Here is a 17,526-nt window from a genome sequence, read left to right on the forward strand (position 1 = left end):
CATCATTCGAACACCCCCAAATCACCTCTGAATACTCCCAGAACACCTTCATAAGTACTCTTGCACATCATTTGAACACCTTCATAAGTACTCTCATAATCATTTGTACACCTTCAAAAAACACCTTTGAATACTCACATAAACACCCTTGAACACCTTCAAAACACCTTCAAAGCACTCTCATAATCATTTGAACACACTCAAAACACTCAAAACACCTTTGAATAACCTCAAAACACCTTTGAACACCTTCAAAACACCCTTGAACACCTTCAAAACACCCTTGAACACCTTCAAAAACAACATTTGAACACACTCAAAACACCTTTGAACACCTTTGAACATTTCCAAAACACTATTTGAGTACTCCCAAATAAGATTTGACATCTCTAATTTATCTGCACTTACACATTTCATTAAATTACAACTCATCCCTCAGTCTCCAGACTAGGCATTTTCTCGTTTTTACCCTTTTAGTTCATTAAAGTTATTAAGGGGACACAATACATCAGAAAAAAAGTCACAAAAACTAACTCAAACACTTTACTTTGAACACCCCCAAAAACACTCTCATAATCATTTGAATACTCACATAAACACCCTTGAACACCTTCAAAACACCTTTGAATATCGTTTTTAAACTAATTTCATCACAACCCACTTATATCATCTTTTTTCGGTAACTCTAATTCGACTACACTACCCTCATCAATTACCAACAAATTTTACTCGTTTTAACTAATGTCATCACTGTAACCAAGATTTTCACAAAAAAAAAAAACTCTATGACACCTAACACACACGCACACACACACACCCCACAACACCCACAATTTTTCTCGTTTTAACCCTTTTAGTTCATTAAAGTTAATAAGGGGACACAGTACATCAGAAAGTCACAACAACAACATCCACAACCCACAATTTTTTCTCGTTTTAGCTAATTTCATCAGAAAAAGTCCCAACAACAACCCACTTATAACATCTTTTTTCGGTATCTCTAGTTCGACAACAACACCCACAACACCCACATCCCACAACACCCATGAACATTTCCAAAACACTATTTGAGTACTCCCAATTACACCACTGATTACTACTAAAACACCGCTGAATTCAATCAAAACACCCTTCAACACCTTCAAACACCCTTGAACACCTTCAAAACACTCTTGAACACTTTCAAAAACACCTTTGAACATTTCCAATCAACACTGAAACACTTCCAAAAAACACAATTTGAGTACTCCCAATTACACCACTGAATACTACTAAAACACCGCTGAATTCAATCAAAACACCCTTCAACACCTTCAAAACACACCTTTGAACACCTTCATTTCCAAACACTGAAACACTTCCACACCTTTGACACCTTCAACACCTTCAAAACACTCAAAACACTTTGAACACCCCAATTCAAAAAACACTCTTTCAATAACACTCATTTTTGAGTACTCCCAATTACACCACTGAATTCTACTAAAACACCGCTGAATTCAATCAAAACACCCTTCAACACCTTCAAAACACCTTTGAACACACTCAAAACACCTTTGAATAACCTCAAAACACCTTTGAACACCTTCAAAACACCCTTGAACACCCTTGATCACCTTCAAAAAAAACAACATTTGAACACACTCAAAACACCTTTGAACACCTTTGAACACTTCCAAAAAAACACAATTTGAGTACTCCCAATTACACCACTGAATACTACTAAAACACCGCTGAATTCAATCAAAACACCCTTCAACACCTTCAAAACACCTTTGAACACCTTTGAACACCTTCAAAACACCTTTGAACACATTCAAAACACTATTTGAGTACTCCCAATTACACCACTGATTACTACTAAAACACCGCTGAATTCAATCAAAACACCCTTCATTTCAACACCCTTGAACACACTGAAAACACCCTTCAATACCTTCAAAACACCTTTCAATCAAAACACCCTTCAACACCTTCAAAACACCTTTGAACACACTCAAAACACCTTTGAATAACCTCAAAACACCTTTGAACACCTTCAAAACACTCTCATAATCATTTGAACACACTCAAAACACCTTTGAATAACCTCAAAACACCTTTGAACACCTTCAAAACACCCTTGAACACCTTCAAAAAAACAACATTTGAACACACTCAAAAAAACACCTTTGAACACCTTTGAACATTTCCAAACAACACTGAAACACTTCCAAAAACACCATTTGAGTACTCCCAAATACACCACTGAATACTAAAACACCACTGAATACACTCAAAACACCACCAAAATCACCATAAACTAAGATCAACACCCACATCCCACAACACCCACAACCCACAACACCCACAATTTTTTCTCGTTTTATCTAATTTCATCAGAAAGTCACAACACCCACACCTCCCATTTTTTTCTCGTTTTAACTAATTTCATCAGAAAAAGTCACATCAACAACCCACTTATAACGTCTTTTCGGTATCTCTAGTTCGACAACAACACCCACATCCCACAACACCCACATCCCACATCCCACACACACACACACACAGACACACACACACACACCCTAACCTAGCCTAACCTAACTTATCCTAACCTAGCCTAACCTAACCTAACCTAGCCTAACCTAACTTAACCTAACCTAACCTTTACCTAACCTTTACCTAACTTAACCTAACCTAACCTAACCTTTACCTAACCTTTACCTAACCTAATCTAACCTTGCCTAACCATTACCTAACCTAACCTAACCTATCTTAACCTAACCCAACCTAACCTAGCCGAACCTATCCTAACCTAACCTAAAATATATTGGAACACTTCCAAAAAATACATTAGAGTACTCCAGAATTACTTTGAACGACTCCATTTTTGGATATTTCCAAATTAGTTTTGAAAACTTTATCGTAAAATCGAACATTATTTTCTTGTTGGTAAACACACTCAATGGTAGAAATATTTACTCGATTTCCGAATAGAAACACTTTCCTCGCTCTGAGAGACTCATTGTGGGTCACCCCTTCCCCCCCAACACCACTGGGTAATGCGGTTCACACCCAAGGTAGATTTAAGATAATCATGAACACCTGCGCCAACTCAGGACAGACAGACGCCATGAAATGCGGGTAACATCCAAGGTAGAAAATCATCTCTTTCCAGACCAACTGTCTATCCTAACCTAACCTAACCTAACCTAACCTAATTCCTAACCTAACCTAACCTCACCTAACCGAACCTAACCTAACTCCATCAATCACCTCTATCCTAACCTAACCTAACCTAACCTAACCCAACCTAACTCCATCAAACACCTCTATCCTAACCTAACCTAACCTATCCTAACCTAACCTAACTCCATCAAACACCTCGAATACTACCTAACTTAACCTAACCTAACCTTACCTAACCTACCGAACCTAACCTAACCTAACCTAACCTATCCTAACCTGTCCTAACCTAACCTAACCTATCCTAACCTAACCTAACCTAACCTAACCTAACTTATCCTAAGCTAACCTAACCTAACTTATCCTAACCTAACCTAACCTAACTTATCCTAACCTAACCTAACCTAACCTAACCTAAAATAACGAACCTAACCTAACTTATCCTAATCTAATCTAACCTAACCTAACCTAACTTATCCTAACCTAACCTAACTTATCCTAACCTAACCTAACCTAACCTAACCTAACCTAAAATAACCTAACCTAACTTATCCTAACCTACTCACTTTACTTTGAACACCTTCAAAACACTCTCATACATCATTTGAGACCCCCTTTTCTCAATATCTCTCATCCACAACCTTTATCATCTCACTACAGAACAACCCCAAGATTACTTCGAACACTCTCATAAAGCATTTGAGTACTCACATAAACACTTTTGAACATTTCCAAACAACACTGAAGCACTTCCAAAATATCATTTTGATTACTCCCAAATAAGATTTGACAGCTCTAATTTATCTACACTTACACATTTCATTAAATTACATCTCATCCCCCCAAACTCCTCCCTCATTCTCCAGACTTTACAACATTAGCACAAAAAAAAACTAACTCATACACTTATGACATGAGACATTACCATATCTAACACACTGACTAACTTTGAACCAACTCTGAACACCACTGATCTTCTTCAAAAAATGCTCTGCACATCATTTGAACACCTTCAAAAAAAACACCATCAAACACCTCCGAATACTCCCAAAAAACACTACTGATTACTACCAAATCACCACTGAATACTACCAATCACCGTCAAAATCACCAGAAACTAAGTTTAACATCACCATCTAACATCCTTTTTATAGAAATCCCCTCAAATCACTATAACCAAGAACTCCCTCCCCATTTGACGCATAAAAAAAAAAAAAGCATGAACACAAACCTAATACGCAAACACTTAGTACATGATCACCATCAACTGAAAACATATCTTGTACACACACATAATATAAGACAATCACCAACTACAATCACCCATGTTCACTTACCTCAAAATCACTAATATCACAGAAAACAATCATTTTTATAAACATTTCACACACACACACAAAAAAAAAAATCATATTTGACAATATCTAAGCGCACTCACCTCACTACCACCAACACACGATGTCTCACCTCACAGGACCGACGAGCTCACCTCCAGTGACGTCACACTCCCATTGTGTTACTTGGTGGTTGGTAACATCACACCTAACCCCCCTTGTTTCAACCTGTTGTACCCTACATTATCTAAGAACACTATATCCAAGACGATTACCAGATTTTATGATCCCCAACACCAAGATCACAGAAAACACACATTTTTATAATTATTCACACAAAAATCACGATCACCAATTCCATATCATGTTTACCGTCATCTATCAACACTAATCACCAAGATCACCAAAAAATCTAAGATCATGCATCTCAAAACTACTATGATCACTGAAAACACTTATTTTTTAAACATTCGCACAAAAATAAGACATACACAAAAATACCACAACACTTCCACCAACATCTATAACATAACATGAGCACTATAACATATCACTATCACAAAAAAAAAATAATACACAGACACCCACATATTATACATTTCAATTGCAAATTTAAGACATGAGACATACACACCAAATCTAAGACATTCACCTCCAACTAAGACATACACATCACCCCTAAAACTTCCTTCCTTATTCATTCCGTATATCTCCTAGAGCTGTTTTAACCCCGACGGATCCATCACGACGTAGGAGCCAGAGGAACCATCACCACTCCAACACCACCTACTACACTCTGGCTCCTACGTCGTGATGGATCCGTCGGGGTTAAAACAGCTCTAGGAGATATACGGAATGAATAAGGAAGGAAGTTTTAGGGGTGATGTGTATGTCTTAGTTGGAGGTGAATGTCTTAGATTTGGTGTGTATGTCTCATGTCTTAAATTTGCAATTGAAATGTATAATATGTGGGTGTCTGTGTATTATTTTTTTTTTGTGATAGTGATATGTTATAGTGCTCATGTTATGTTATAGATGTTGGTGGAAGTGTTGTGGTATTTTTGTGTATGTCTTATTTTTGTGCGAATGTTTAAAAAATAAGTGTTTTCAGTGATCATAGTAGTTTTGAGATGCATGATCTTAGATTTTTTGGTGATCTTGGTGATTAGTGTTGATAGATGACGGTAAACATGATATGGAATTGGTGATCGTGATTTTTGTGTGAATAATTATAAAAATGTGTGTTTTCTGTGATCTTGGTGTTGGGGATCATAAAATCTGGTAATCGTCTTGGATATAGTGTTCTTAGATAATGTAGGGTACAACAGGTTGAAACAAGGGGGGTTAGTTGATGTTACCAACCACCAAGTAACACAATGGGAGTGTGACGTCACTGGAGGTGAGCTCGTCGGTCCTGTGAGGTGAGACATCGTGTGTTGGTGGTAGTGAGGTGAGTGCGCTTAGATATTGTCAAATATGATTTTTTTTTTGTGTGTGTGTGTGAAATGTTTATAAAAATGATTGTTTTCTGTGATATTAGTGATTTTGAGGTAAGTGAACATGGGTGATTGTAGTTGGTGATTGTCTTATATTATGTGTGTGTACAAGATATGTTTTCAGTTGATGGTGATCATGTACTAAGTGTTTGCGTATTAGGTTTGTGTTCATGCTTTTTTTTTTTATGCGTCAAATGGGGAGGGAGTTCTTGGTTATAGTGATTTGAGGGGATTTCTATAAAAAGGATGTTAGATGGTGATGTTAAACTTAGTTTCTGGTGATTTTGACGGTGATTGGTAGTATTCAGTGGTGATTTGGTAGTAATCAGTAGTGTTTTTTGGGAGTATTCGGAGGTGTTTGATGGTGTTTTTTTTGAAGGTGTTCAAATGATGTGCAGAGCATTTTTTGAAGAAGATCAGTGGTGTTCAGAGTTGGTTCAAAGTTAGTCAGTGTGTTAGATATGGTAATGTCTCATGTCATAAGTGTATGAGTTAGTTTTTTTTTGTGCTAATGTTGTAAAGTCTGGAGAATGAGGGAGGAGTTTGGGGGGATGAGATGTAATTTAATGAAATGTGTAAGTGTAGATAAATTAGAGCTGTCAAATCTTATTTGGGAGTAATCAAAATGATATTTTGGAAGTGCTTCAGTGTTGTTTGGAAATGTTCAAAAGTGTTTATGTGAGTACTCAAATGCTTTATGAGAGTGTTCGAAGTAATCTTGGGGTTGTTCTGTAGTGAGATGATAAAGGTTGTGGATGAGAGATATTGAGAAAAGGGGGTCTCAAATGATGTATGAGAGTGTTTTGAAGGTGTTCAAAGTAAAGTGAGTAGGTTAGGATAAGTTAGGTTAGGTTATTTTAGGTTAGGTTAGGTTAGGTTAGGTTAGGATAAGTTAGGTTAGGTTAGGATAAGTTAGGTTAGGTTAGGTTAGATTAGATTAGGATAAGTTAGGTTAGGTTCGTTATTTTAGGTTAGGTTAGGTTAGGTTAGGATAAGTTAGGTTAGGTTAGGTTAGGATAAGTTAGGTTAGGTTAGCTTAGGATAAGTTAGGTTAGGTTAGGTTAGGTTAGGTTAGGATAGGTTAGGTTAGGACAGGTTAGGATAGGTTAGGTTAGGTTAGGTTAGGTTCGGTAGGTTAGGTAAGGTTAGGTTAGGTTAAGTTAGGTAGTATTCGAGGTGTTTGATGGAGTTAGGTTAGGTTAGGATAGGTTAGGTTAGGTTAGGATAGAGGTGTTTGATGGAGTTAGGTTGGGTTAGGTTAGGTTAGGTTAGGTTAGGATAGAGGTGATTGATGGAGTTAGGTTAGGTTCGGTTAGGTGAGGTTAGGTTAGGTTAGGAATTAGGTTAGGTTAGGTTAGGTTAGGTTAGGATAGACAGTTGGTCTGGAAAGAGATGATTTTCTACCTTGGATGTTACCCGCATTTCATGGCGTCTGTCTGTCCTGAGTTGGCGCAGGTGTTCATGATTATCTTAAATCTACCTTGGGTGTGAACCGCATTACCCAGTGGTGTTGGGGGGGAAGGGGTGACCCACAATGAGTCTCTCAGAGCGAGGAAAGTGTTTCTATTCGGAAATCGAGTAAATATTTCTACCATTGAGTGTGTTTACCAACAAGAAAATAATGTTCGATTTTACGATAAAGTTTTCAAAACTAATTTGGAAATATCCAAAAATGGAGTCGTTCAAAGTAATTCTGGAGTACTCTAATGTATTTTTTGGAAGTGTTCCAATATATTTTAGGTTAGGTTAGGATAGGTTCGGCTAGGTTAGGTTGGGTTAGGTTAAGATAGGTTAGGTTAGGTTAGGTAATGGTTAGGCAAGGTTAGATTAGGTTAGGTAAAGGTTAGGTAAAGGTTAGGTTAGGTTAGGTTAAGTTAGGTAAAGGTTAGGTAAAGGTTAGGTTAGGTTAAGTTAGGTTAGGCTAGGTTAGGTTAGGTTAGGCTAGGTTAGGATAAGTTAGGTTAGGCTAGGTTAGGGTGTGTGTGTGTGTGTGTGTGTGTGTGTGTGTGTGTGTGTGTGTGGGATGTGGGATGTGGGTGTTGTGGGATGTGGGTGTTGTTGTCGAACTAGAGATACCGAAAAGACGTTATAAGTGGGTTGTTGATGTGACTTTTTCTGATGAAATTAGTTAAAACGAGAAAAAAATGGGAGGTGTGGGTGTTGTGACTTTCTGATGAAATTAGATAAAACGAGAAAAAATTGTGGGTGTTGTGGGTTGTGGGTGTTGTGGGATGTGGGTGTTGATCTTAGTTTATGGTGATTTTGGTGGTGTTTTGAGTGTATTCAGTGGTGTTTTAGTATTCAGTGGTGTATTTGGGAGTACTCAAATGGTGTTTTTGGAAGTGTTTCAGTGTTGTTTGGAAATGTTCAAAGGTGTTCAAAGGTGTTTTGAGTGTGTTCAAATGTTGTTTTTTTGAAGGTGTTCAAGGGTGTTTTGAAGGTGTTCAAAGGTGTTTTGAGGTTATTCAAAGGTGTTTTGAGTGTGTTCAAATGATTATGAGAGTGTTTTGAAGGTGTTCAAAGGTGTTTTGAGGTTATTCAAAGGTGTTTTGAAGGTGTTCAAAGGTGTTTTGAAGGTGTTGAAGGGTGTTTTGATTGAATTCAGCGGTGTTTTAGTAGAATTCAGTGGTGTAATTGGGAGTACTCAAATTGTGTTTTTGGAAGTGTTTCAGTGTTGATTGGAAATGTTCAAAGGTGTTTTTTGAAGGTGTTCAAGAGTGTTTTGAAGGTGTCAAAGGTGTTTTGAAGGTGTTCAAGGGTGTTTTGAAGGTGTTCAAAGGTGTTTTGATTGAATTCAGCGGTGTTTTAGTAGTATTCAGTGGTGTAATTGGGAGTACTCAAATTGTGTTTTTTTTGGAAGTGATTCAGTGTTGATTGGAAATGTTCAAAGGTGATTTTGAAGGTGTTCAAATGTTGTTTTTTTGAAATGTGTTCAAGGGTGTTTGAAGGTGTTGAAGGGTGTTTTGAGGTTATTCAAAGGTGTTTTGAGTGTGTTCAAAGGTGTTTTGATGAGGGTGTTTTGAAATTCAGCGGTGTTTTAGTAGAATTCAGTGGTGTAATTGGGAGTACTCAAATTGTGTTTTTTGAGGTGTTCAAGAGTTTTTGAAGGTGTCAAAGGTGTTTTGAAGTGTGTTCAAAGGTGTTTTGAAGGTGTTGAAGGGTGTTTTGATTGAATTCAGCGGTGTTTTAGTAGTATTCAGTGGTGTAATTGGGAGTACTCAAATTGTGTTTTTTGGAAGTGTTTCAGTGTTGATTGGAAATGTTCAAAGGTGTTTTTGAAAGTGTTCAAGAGTGTTTTGAAGGTGTTCAAGGGTGTTTGAAGGTGTTGAAGGGTGTTTTGATTGAATTCAGCGGTGTTTTAGTAGTAATCAGTGGTGTAATTGGGAGTACTCAAATAGTGTTTTGGAAATGTTCATGGGTGTTGTGGGATGTGGGTGTTGTGGGTGTTGTTGTCGAACTAGAGATACCGAAAAAAGATGTTATAAGTGGGTTGTTGTTGGGACTTTTTCTGATGAAATTAGCTAAAACGAGAAAAAATTGTGGGTTGTGGATGTTGTTGTTGTGACTTTCTGATGTACTGTGTCCCCTTATTAACTTTAATGAACTAAAAGGGTTAAAACGAGAAAAATTGTGGGTGTTGTGGGGTGTGTGTGTGTGTGCGTGTGTGTTAGGTGTCATAGTTTTTTTTTTTTTTTTTTTGTGAAAATCTTGGTTACAGTGATGACATTAGTTAAAACGAGTAAAATTTGTTGGTAATTGATGAGGGTAGTGTAGTCGAATTAGAGTTACCGAAAAAAGATGATATAAGTGGGTTGTGATGAAATTAGTTTAAAAACGATATTCAAAGGTGTTTTGAAGGTGTTCAAGGGTGTTTATGTGAGTATTCAAATGATTATGAGTGTTTTTTGGGGATGTTCAAAGTAAAGTGTTTGAGTTAGTTTTTGTGACTTTTTTTTCTGATGTATTGTGTCCCCTTAATAACTTTAATGAACTAAAAGGGTAAAAACGAGAAAATGCCTAGTCTGGAGACTGAGGGATGAGTTGTAATTTAATGAAATGTGTAAGTGCAGATAAATTAGAGATGTCAAATCTTATTTGGGAGTACTCAAATAGTGTTTTGGAAATGTTCAAAGGTGTTCAAAGGTGTTTTGAGTGTGTTCAAATGTTGTTTTTGAAGGTGTTCAAGGGTGTTTTGAAGGTGTTCAAGGGTGTTTTGAAGGTGTTCAAAGGTGTTTTGAGGTTATTCAAAGGTGTTTTGAGTGTGTTCAAATGATTATGAGAGTGCTTTGAAGGTGTTTTGAAGGTGTTCAAGGGTGTTTATGTGAGTATTCAAAGGTGTTTTTTGAAGGTGTACAAATGATTATGAGAGTACTTATGAAGGTGTTCAAATGATGTGCAAGAGTACTTATGAAGGTGTTCTGGGAGTATTCAGAGGTGATTTGGGGGTGTTCGAATGATGTTTTTGGAGTATTTCAGTGTTGTTTGGAAATGTATAAAGGTATTTTTTGTGAGTATTCAAATGATTTATGAGAGTGTTTTGAAGATGTTCAAAGTAAAAGTGCGTATTTAACTTCGTAATATGTAAAATTGTGAGTAGTGAATTTAACGAAAGTGGATGTAAGCGATGTGGTGACTTTCTGATGCATGTGTCCCCTTATTAACTTTAATGAACTAAAAGGGTTAAAACGAGAAAAATTGGGGGTTATGAGTGAAAATTGTGAGGTGTTGGTTGGAGTGTGAGGGTTTGGGAGGGTGGGGAGGAGGTTACTTCGTGGGGGAGTGACCTGAGATGAAATAGTTAAAAAAATGTCTAGACTTGTGTTGTAAAGAAATTGTGGGTATTAACGAAAAAATGTGTCCCCTTATTAACTTGAATGAACTAAAAGGATCGACAAGATTCAGCCTGTGTGCGCGTGACGTCACTGCTATTAAAAGGGTATACAAGATTCAACCTGTGTGCGCGTGGTCCTTTTTAGTTCATTTAACTTAATGAGAGGAATACTGACGTCACTGACCGCCGAGTAAACACGCTTTTTTAGTTCATTTAACTTAATGAGAGGAAACTTTTAGTTCATTTTAAAATAATAAGGGGAAGATGTTTAGACCTGTAGTAGGCATGCCCCCATAGGAGGAGTCTATTTTGAATGCTTATACCCAGAGGGGGGATTCCAAAAACTTGATCCGAGGAATTTCGAAAACCCCATAGGGGGGAATCCAAAAAAACTTGATCCAAGGAGATGGAGAATTTCGAAAACCCCATAGGGGGGATCCAAAAAACTTGATCCGAGGAGATGGAGACTTTCGAAACCCCCATAGGGGGGGATCCAAAAAAACTTGATCCAAGGAGATGGAGACTTTGATAACCCCCATGAGGGGGAAAAAAAATTGTTTCGGGGGATGGGGGGGTGAAAGGAGGGGGGACCCAAAAAACTTGATCCGAGGAGATGGAGAATTTCGAAAACCCCATAGGGGGGGGAATCCAAAAAAAATTGATCCAAGGAGATCGGAAAAAAAAAAAAAATTCGAGGCGCGGGGGCGATCCGGATGACGCTGCAGAAGGCGCAGCAGAAGGCGCGGGCGGGGGTCGCGAAGGGCGCGGGCGCGCGCGGCGGGCGCGCGGGGGGGCGGGGGCGCGCGGGCGGGCGGGCGGGGGCGCGCGGCGCGAAGGGGGGGGTCGCGAAGGGGGGGGGGGGGTCGTGGGCGGGGGTATTGGTTGGGGGGGTCAAGGGTGAGGTAGTCTCGAGGGCGAGGTCATGGTCAAAACCGGAAGTAACACCTAGGTGTGAAAAGGTGACCCTCCAGCTGCTGGTCCTAGACCGGATACCCGCCCAGTGGAAGGCCTAAACCGGAAGGGATACTATATATATATATATATATATATATATATATATATATATGCACACGGAAGAATTTATTCGACCTTGCTGGAAGTAAATCATAATTTGTCAAATATATCTTTTTTTCTGGTTATAAAAGCCATATTTTAATAGAATATCGCTATGGGATAGGTTCGTACAAAATAATACGTAGTTATATCCTATGCTTTCTCTCTCTCTCTCTCTCTCTCTTTCTCTCTTACCCTTGCCTGTAGGAGTCTAGGAGCCAGAGATTGCCGCGGTGATCGGGGCTAAGTGTCATGGAGTCGCCCGTCTCACTGCCCCAACACACTGACTTGGAAGACGATGCTGAAGACGCAGACGAAGACGCAAGCGGCGACACTGAAGGACTAGAAAAAGGTGCTGGCATAGAAGTAGTAGATGGAAGCAAAGGTGGTGATGAAGTGGAGGTAGAGGGGAGGGAGACGAGGGAAACGGGGGAGATAGGAATGGAAGACGGAACGTTTGGAATAGTTGTAACGTTGGCCACAAGTGAATGGGATAAGACAAAGGTGCTAGAACGTCTTTGGATGACGGAGGAAGAGGAGAGGGAAGAGAAAGAGAAGGTGGGCGGAGAAGAGGAAGGGAAAAGACCCCGTGGGATCTCTGGAGCTGAGGGTTTCAGGTTGGTCGAAGTGGCAGGGTCCACGAAGTGCTCAGAGACAGGACGACTGGAGGTCCCAGGTAGCGCTGGCGACTCAGGGACGACTGGTGGAAGAGTAGAGGCAGCAGGGGAGGCACTGGAGGAAGGTGGAGGTGCTCGGGAGTACAGGGGAAGAGGGGAAGAACCCTTGGAGGAAAGAGCGCTTCTGGACACACCTGAAAAGACAGATTAGTTTCTTTAGTGATGAAAAATATTCTCTCTCTCTCTCTCTCTCTCTCTCTCTCTCTCTCTCTCTCTCTCTCTCTCTCTCTCTCTCTCTCTCTCTCTCTCTCTCTCTCTCTCTCTCTCTCTCTCTCTCTCTCGCTCTCTCGCTCTCGCTCTCTCTCTCTCTCTAGCCAATAAAACTATGTAGTTGGCTTCATGGGGAACAACAGGGCGCTGTGGTTCAGAAAGTTAGTGCTTGTGTACACTAGACAAACCTGTGCTATTAGAAACTGCATGACTGGTAAGTTTAGAGAAAATAAATCTTCCACTCGGAGCAGCAATATGGGCAAGGAAGATCTCGCTGGAAAGATTTAAGAGACTGCGAATTAATTTAATACATCCACCCACTAATTTACCCTAGGCTGGTAGGATGTAGTAAATATATTGCACCAAAACTTATATACCCCGCTTATAATGTTTAACTTCTACTGTAAATGGTTTAACGTGAAGAGAAATACCATTTGTTATGATGAACTGTAAGGCCTCTTTGGATTTGGTGTAGACTTACTTGAATTATATGTAATATGCATAAAGTGGACTGTTCTAGCAAGATAACCCCTCAAGGGAGGTTCCTTGATGCTGGTGAGGGGATCTTGATATAGGGAATTGGATCTATGCTCCAGTTCCCTGAATTGAGTCTGAATACTTTCCATTCAACCCCTACCCCCCCACAGGCGCTGTATAATCCCTACGAGTTTAGGGCTCCCCCATGATTATAATAATCTAGCGCGGGAAAATACATAGATTTAGTGTAATAAAACTTGACCCTAAATCAAGCAGCAGTAAGGTGAAACTTTAAAACGGGAGAAGTACGAAGTGATGAGTTGCTATCCCGTACACAGCAGTAACGTCAGTCAACCCGAACCTAAGGACTCACTGTTTCATCTTTGAGTACGAACCAAGCAAGGAGAGCTCAGAGGGGCCAAGAGACTTGCAACACCATGCACCATGCTGAAAGGAAAAAGAGGTCTGGGGTAAAATTAATAGTATTAAACACATCGATGTCACACACACACACAGGAACCAGGAGCTCTGACTCAACCCCTGCAACCACAACTAGGTAAATACACACACACACACAAATATACATGCAATAGGGAGAAAGAGGACCTAGTAGCGATCAGTGAAGACGCGGGGCCAGGAGCTATGACTCGACCTCTGCAACCACAAATAGCTGAATACGCACATTTTAGACAAGATCAGAATGTTTCAGAGATAAAACACAGAAACAAGGGGACACAACTGGAAATTAAAAACTCAAATGAATCACTGGGATGTTAGGAAGTACTTCTTCAGCCTTAGCTGTATAGCCGTTGTGGCTTAGCGCTTCTTTTTTATTATAATAATAATAATAATAATCTTCAGCCTTAGAGTTGTCAGAAAGTGGAAGAATCTGGAGAGTGAAGTAGTGGAGGCAAGTTCTATACATAGCTTTAAGAAGAGGTATTATAAGGCTCTAGGAGCGGGAAGAGTGACCTAGTAGCGGCTAGTGAAGAGGCGGGGCCAGGAGCTGTGACTCGGCCCTCTGAATCCACATATAAATGAGTACACACACTGTTTTGTAATTCAGTGATTAGAGCATTCGGTGAATAACCGAAAGATCCTAGACTCGATTCTTGGGCAAGACTGAGACCTATCCCATTACTGTTTTTGGGATTGAAAGAATAGTTAACTTGTCTGTCAATAAAGCTCGGGAAATAATAGTGTTTCTTTAGGAAGAGAGGAGACCAACATTCTTGAAATTCAAATAAGCTGTTGTCTGGCCTCTGTCTGAAATTATTAAAATTCTCGATGGCTATTTTGAACTGTTTAGTCTCTTAATGAAGACACATAATTGTAGACGACCACGAAAACTTTTGTCGATCCCTGAGGAATCCAGGCTAACAAGACTCATACTGGAGTCGAACACTGAGGGTTCCATGCTAACAAGACTCATACTGGAGTCGAACACTGAGGGTTCCAGGCTAACAAGACTCATACTGGAGTCGAACACTGAGGGTTCCATGCTAACAAGACTCATACTGGAGTCGAACACTGAGGGTTCCAGGCTAACAAGACTCATACTGGACTCGAACACTGAGGGTTCCAGGCTAACAAGACTCATACTGGACTCGAACACTGAGGGTTCCAGGCTAACTAGACTCATACTGGACTCGAACACTGAGGGTTCCAGGCTAACTAGACTCATACTGGACTCGAACACTGAGGGTTCCAGGCTAACAAGACTCATGCTGGACTTGAACACAGGTTTTGGACTAAGGTTTGTATAGGCGTCACACCCTAATATTTCCAGTTTGTGGGCACAGAGGTAACTTGACATAGGGATGTGTAAACTAGTGAGTACCAGGTTAATAAGTCCTGGACGGAATTAGAACAGAGAGCCGTCATTGTTCCAGGAGTCGACGAGTCTGCTGTCATCGATCGCTATCCGCTTGACGGGTAAACATAACGCGGGTGCTTATACCAACATCGATTGCAGAATGAAATTCGGGTAATTGGGGCGAGAATTCGGTAATTGCACGGAAGTAGAAAGATAAGAGGAACCCCTAATTGAGTTTATAGTTGATGAGCGCCAGTTTCGTCAGGTTGTTGCTGCTGGCATGGTCTCCACAACACGGCTGCTGGATCGTTTGCTTACGTATTGGACTTCCTTTGTATTCCTTCGAATCATTGATTATTCTGATTAATGCGGAGTCGTTGATTACTTTTTTCCAACAGTTGATTAACATGCGTGCGCGTGCATGTGTGTACGTGCAGAGATGTGTTTGCAAGGATCGAGACTGTGTGTGTGTGTTAGTTACCATTTTGTCCTAAGCACATGTCGATTAGACACTAGGCCTGTTGTTGTTTTGTGTGCGGTGTGGGTGTGTGTGTGCGGCGTGTTCGCGCGCGGCGTGTGTGTGCGGCGTGTGTGTGTGTGTGTGTGTGTGTGTTTGTGTGTATGTGTGTGTGTGTGTGTGTGTGTGTGTGTGTGTGTGTGTGTGTATATGTGTGTGTGTACGTGTGTGTGTGTGTATGTGTGTGTGTGTGTGTGTGTGTGTGTGTGTGTGTGTGTGTGTGTGTGTGTGTGTGTGTGTGTGTGTGTGTGTGTGTGTGTCTGTGTGTGTCTGTGTGTGTGTGTGTCTGTGTGTGTCTGTGTCTGTGTGTGTCTGTGTGTGTGTCTGTGTGTGTGTCTGTACTCACCTAATTGTACTCACCTAATTGTGGTTGCAGGGGTCGAGACTCAGCTCCTGGCCCCGCCTCTTCACCGACCGCTACTAGGTCCTCTCTCCCCCTGCTCCATGAGCTTTATCATACCTCGTCATAAAACTATGTATAGTTCCTGCCTCCACTACATCGCTTGCCAGACTATTCCACTTCCTAACTACTTTATGACTGAAGAAATACTTCCTAACATCCCTTTGACTCATCTGAGTCTTCAGCTTCCAATTGTGACCCTTTGTTTCTGTGTCCCATCTCTGGAACATCCTGTCTCTGTCCACCTTGTCTATTCCAAGCAGTATTTTGTATGTCGTTATCATGTCTCCCCTGACCCTCCTGTCCTCCAGTGTTGTCAGACCGATTTCCCTTAACCCTTCCTCATAGGACATTCCCTTAGCTCTGGAACTAGCCTTGTTGCAAACCTTTGCACTTTCTCTAATTTCTTGCCGTGTTTGACCAGGTGTGGGTTCCAAACTGGTGCTGCGTACTCCAGTATGGGACTGACGTACACAGTGTATAAAATCTTGAACGATTCATTACTGAGGTACCGGAACGCTATTCTCAGGTTTACCAAGCGCCCATATGCCGCAGCAGTTATTTGGTTAATGTGTGCTTCTGGCGATGTACTCGGTATTATACTTACTCCTAGGTCTTTCTCCTTGAGTGAGGTTTGCAGCCTTTGCCTCCTAGCCTATACTCTGTCTGCGGTCTTCTTTGCCCTCCTCCGATCTTCATGACTTTGCATTTGGCGGGGTTAAATTCTAGGAGCCAGTTTCTGGACCACACATCCAGCCTGTCCAGGTCTCTTTGTAGACCTGTCTGGTCTGCGTCTGGATCTATCTGGTCCGTATGTGTGTGTGTGTACTCACCTAGTTGAGGTTGCGGGGGTCGAGTCCGAGCTCCTGGCCCCTGTGTGTGTGTGTGTGTGTGTGTGTGTGTGTGTGTGTGTGTGTGTGTGTGTGTGTGTGTGTGTGTGTGTGTGTGTTTGTGTGTGTGTTTGTGTGTGTGTTTGTGTGTGTGTCTGTCTGTGTGTGTCTGTGTGCGTGTGCGTGTGTGTGTGTGTGTGTGTGTGTGTGTGTATGTGTGTGTGTGTGTGTATGCGTGTGTGTGTGTATGCGTGTGTGTGTGTGTGCGTGTATGTGTGTATGTGTCTGTGTGTACTCACCTAATTGTACTCACCTAATTGTGGTTGCAGGGGTCGAGACTCAGCTCCTGGCCCCGCCTCTTCACTGATCGCTACTGGATCCTCTCTCTCTCTGCTTCCTGAGCTTTGTCATACCTCTTCTTAAAACTATGTATGGTTCCTGCCTCCACTACTTCACTTGCTAGGCTATTCCACTTGCTGACAACTCTATGACTGAAGAAATACTTCCTAACGTCCCTGTGACTCGTCTGAGTCTTCAGCTTCCAGTTGTGACCCCTTGTCCCTGTGTCCCCTCTCTGGAACATCCTATCTCTGTCCACCTTGTCTATTCCCCGCAGTATCTTGTATGTCGTTATCATGTCTCCCCTGACCCTTCTGTCCTCCAGTGTCGTCAGTCCGATTTCCCTTAACCTTTCCTCGTACGACATTCCCTTGAGCT

At 40.9% G+C, this 17,526-nt stretch overlaps 1 protein-coding gene across 1 annotated transcript in view; it reads right to left on the reverse strand.

Annotated features, from left to right (window-relative positions):
• Positions 1–17,526, reverse strand: part of LOC128692757 (uncharacterized) — a 169,335-nt gene that overhangs the window by 15,863 nt on the left and 135,946 nt on the right. The window contains exon 2 of the mRNA XM_070089979.1: positions 12,078–12,693. Coding sequence (XP_069946080.1) covers positions 12,078–12,693 — 616 coding nt within the window. The remainder of the gene's footprint in view (positions 1–12,077; positions 12,694–17,526) is intronic.

This window comes from Cherax quadricarinatus, chromosome 30 (assembly GCF_038502225.1).
Source record: "Cherax quadricarinatus isolate ZL_2023a chromosome 30, ASM3850222v1, whole genome shotgun sequence".
Lineage (NCBI taxonomy): Eukaryota > Metazoa > Arthropoda > Malacostraca > Decapoda > Parastacidae > Cherax > Cherax quadricarinatus.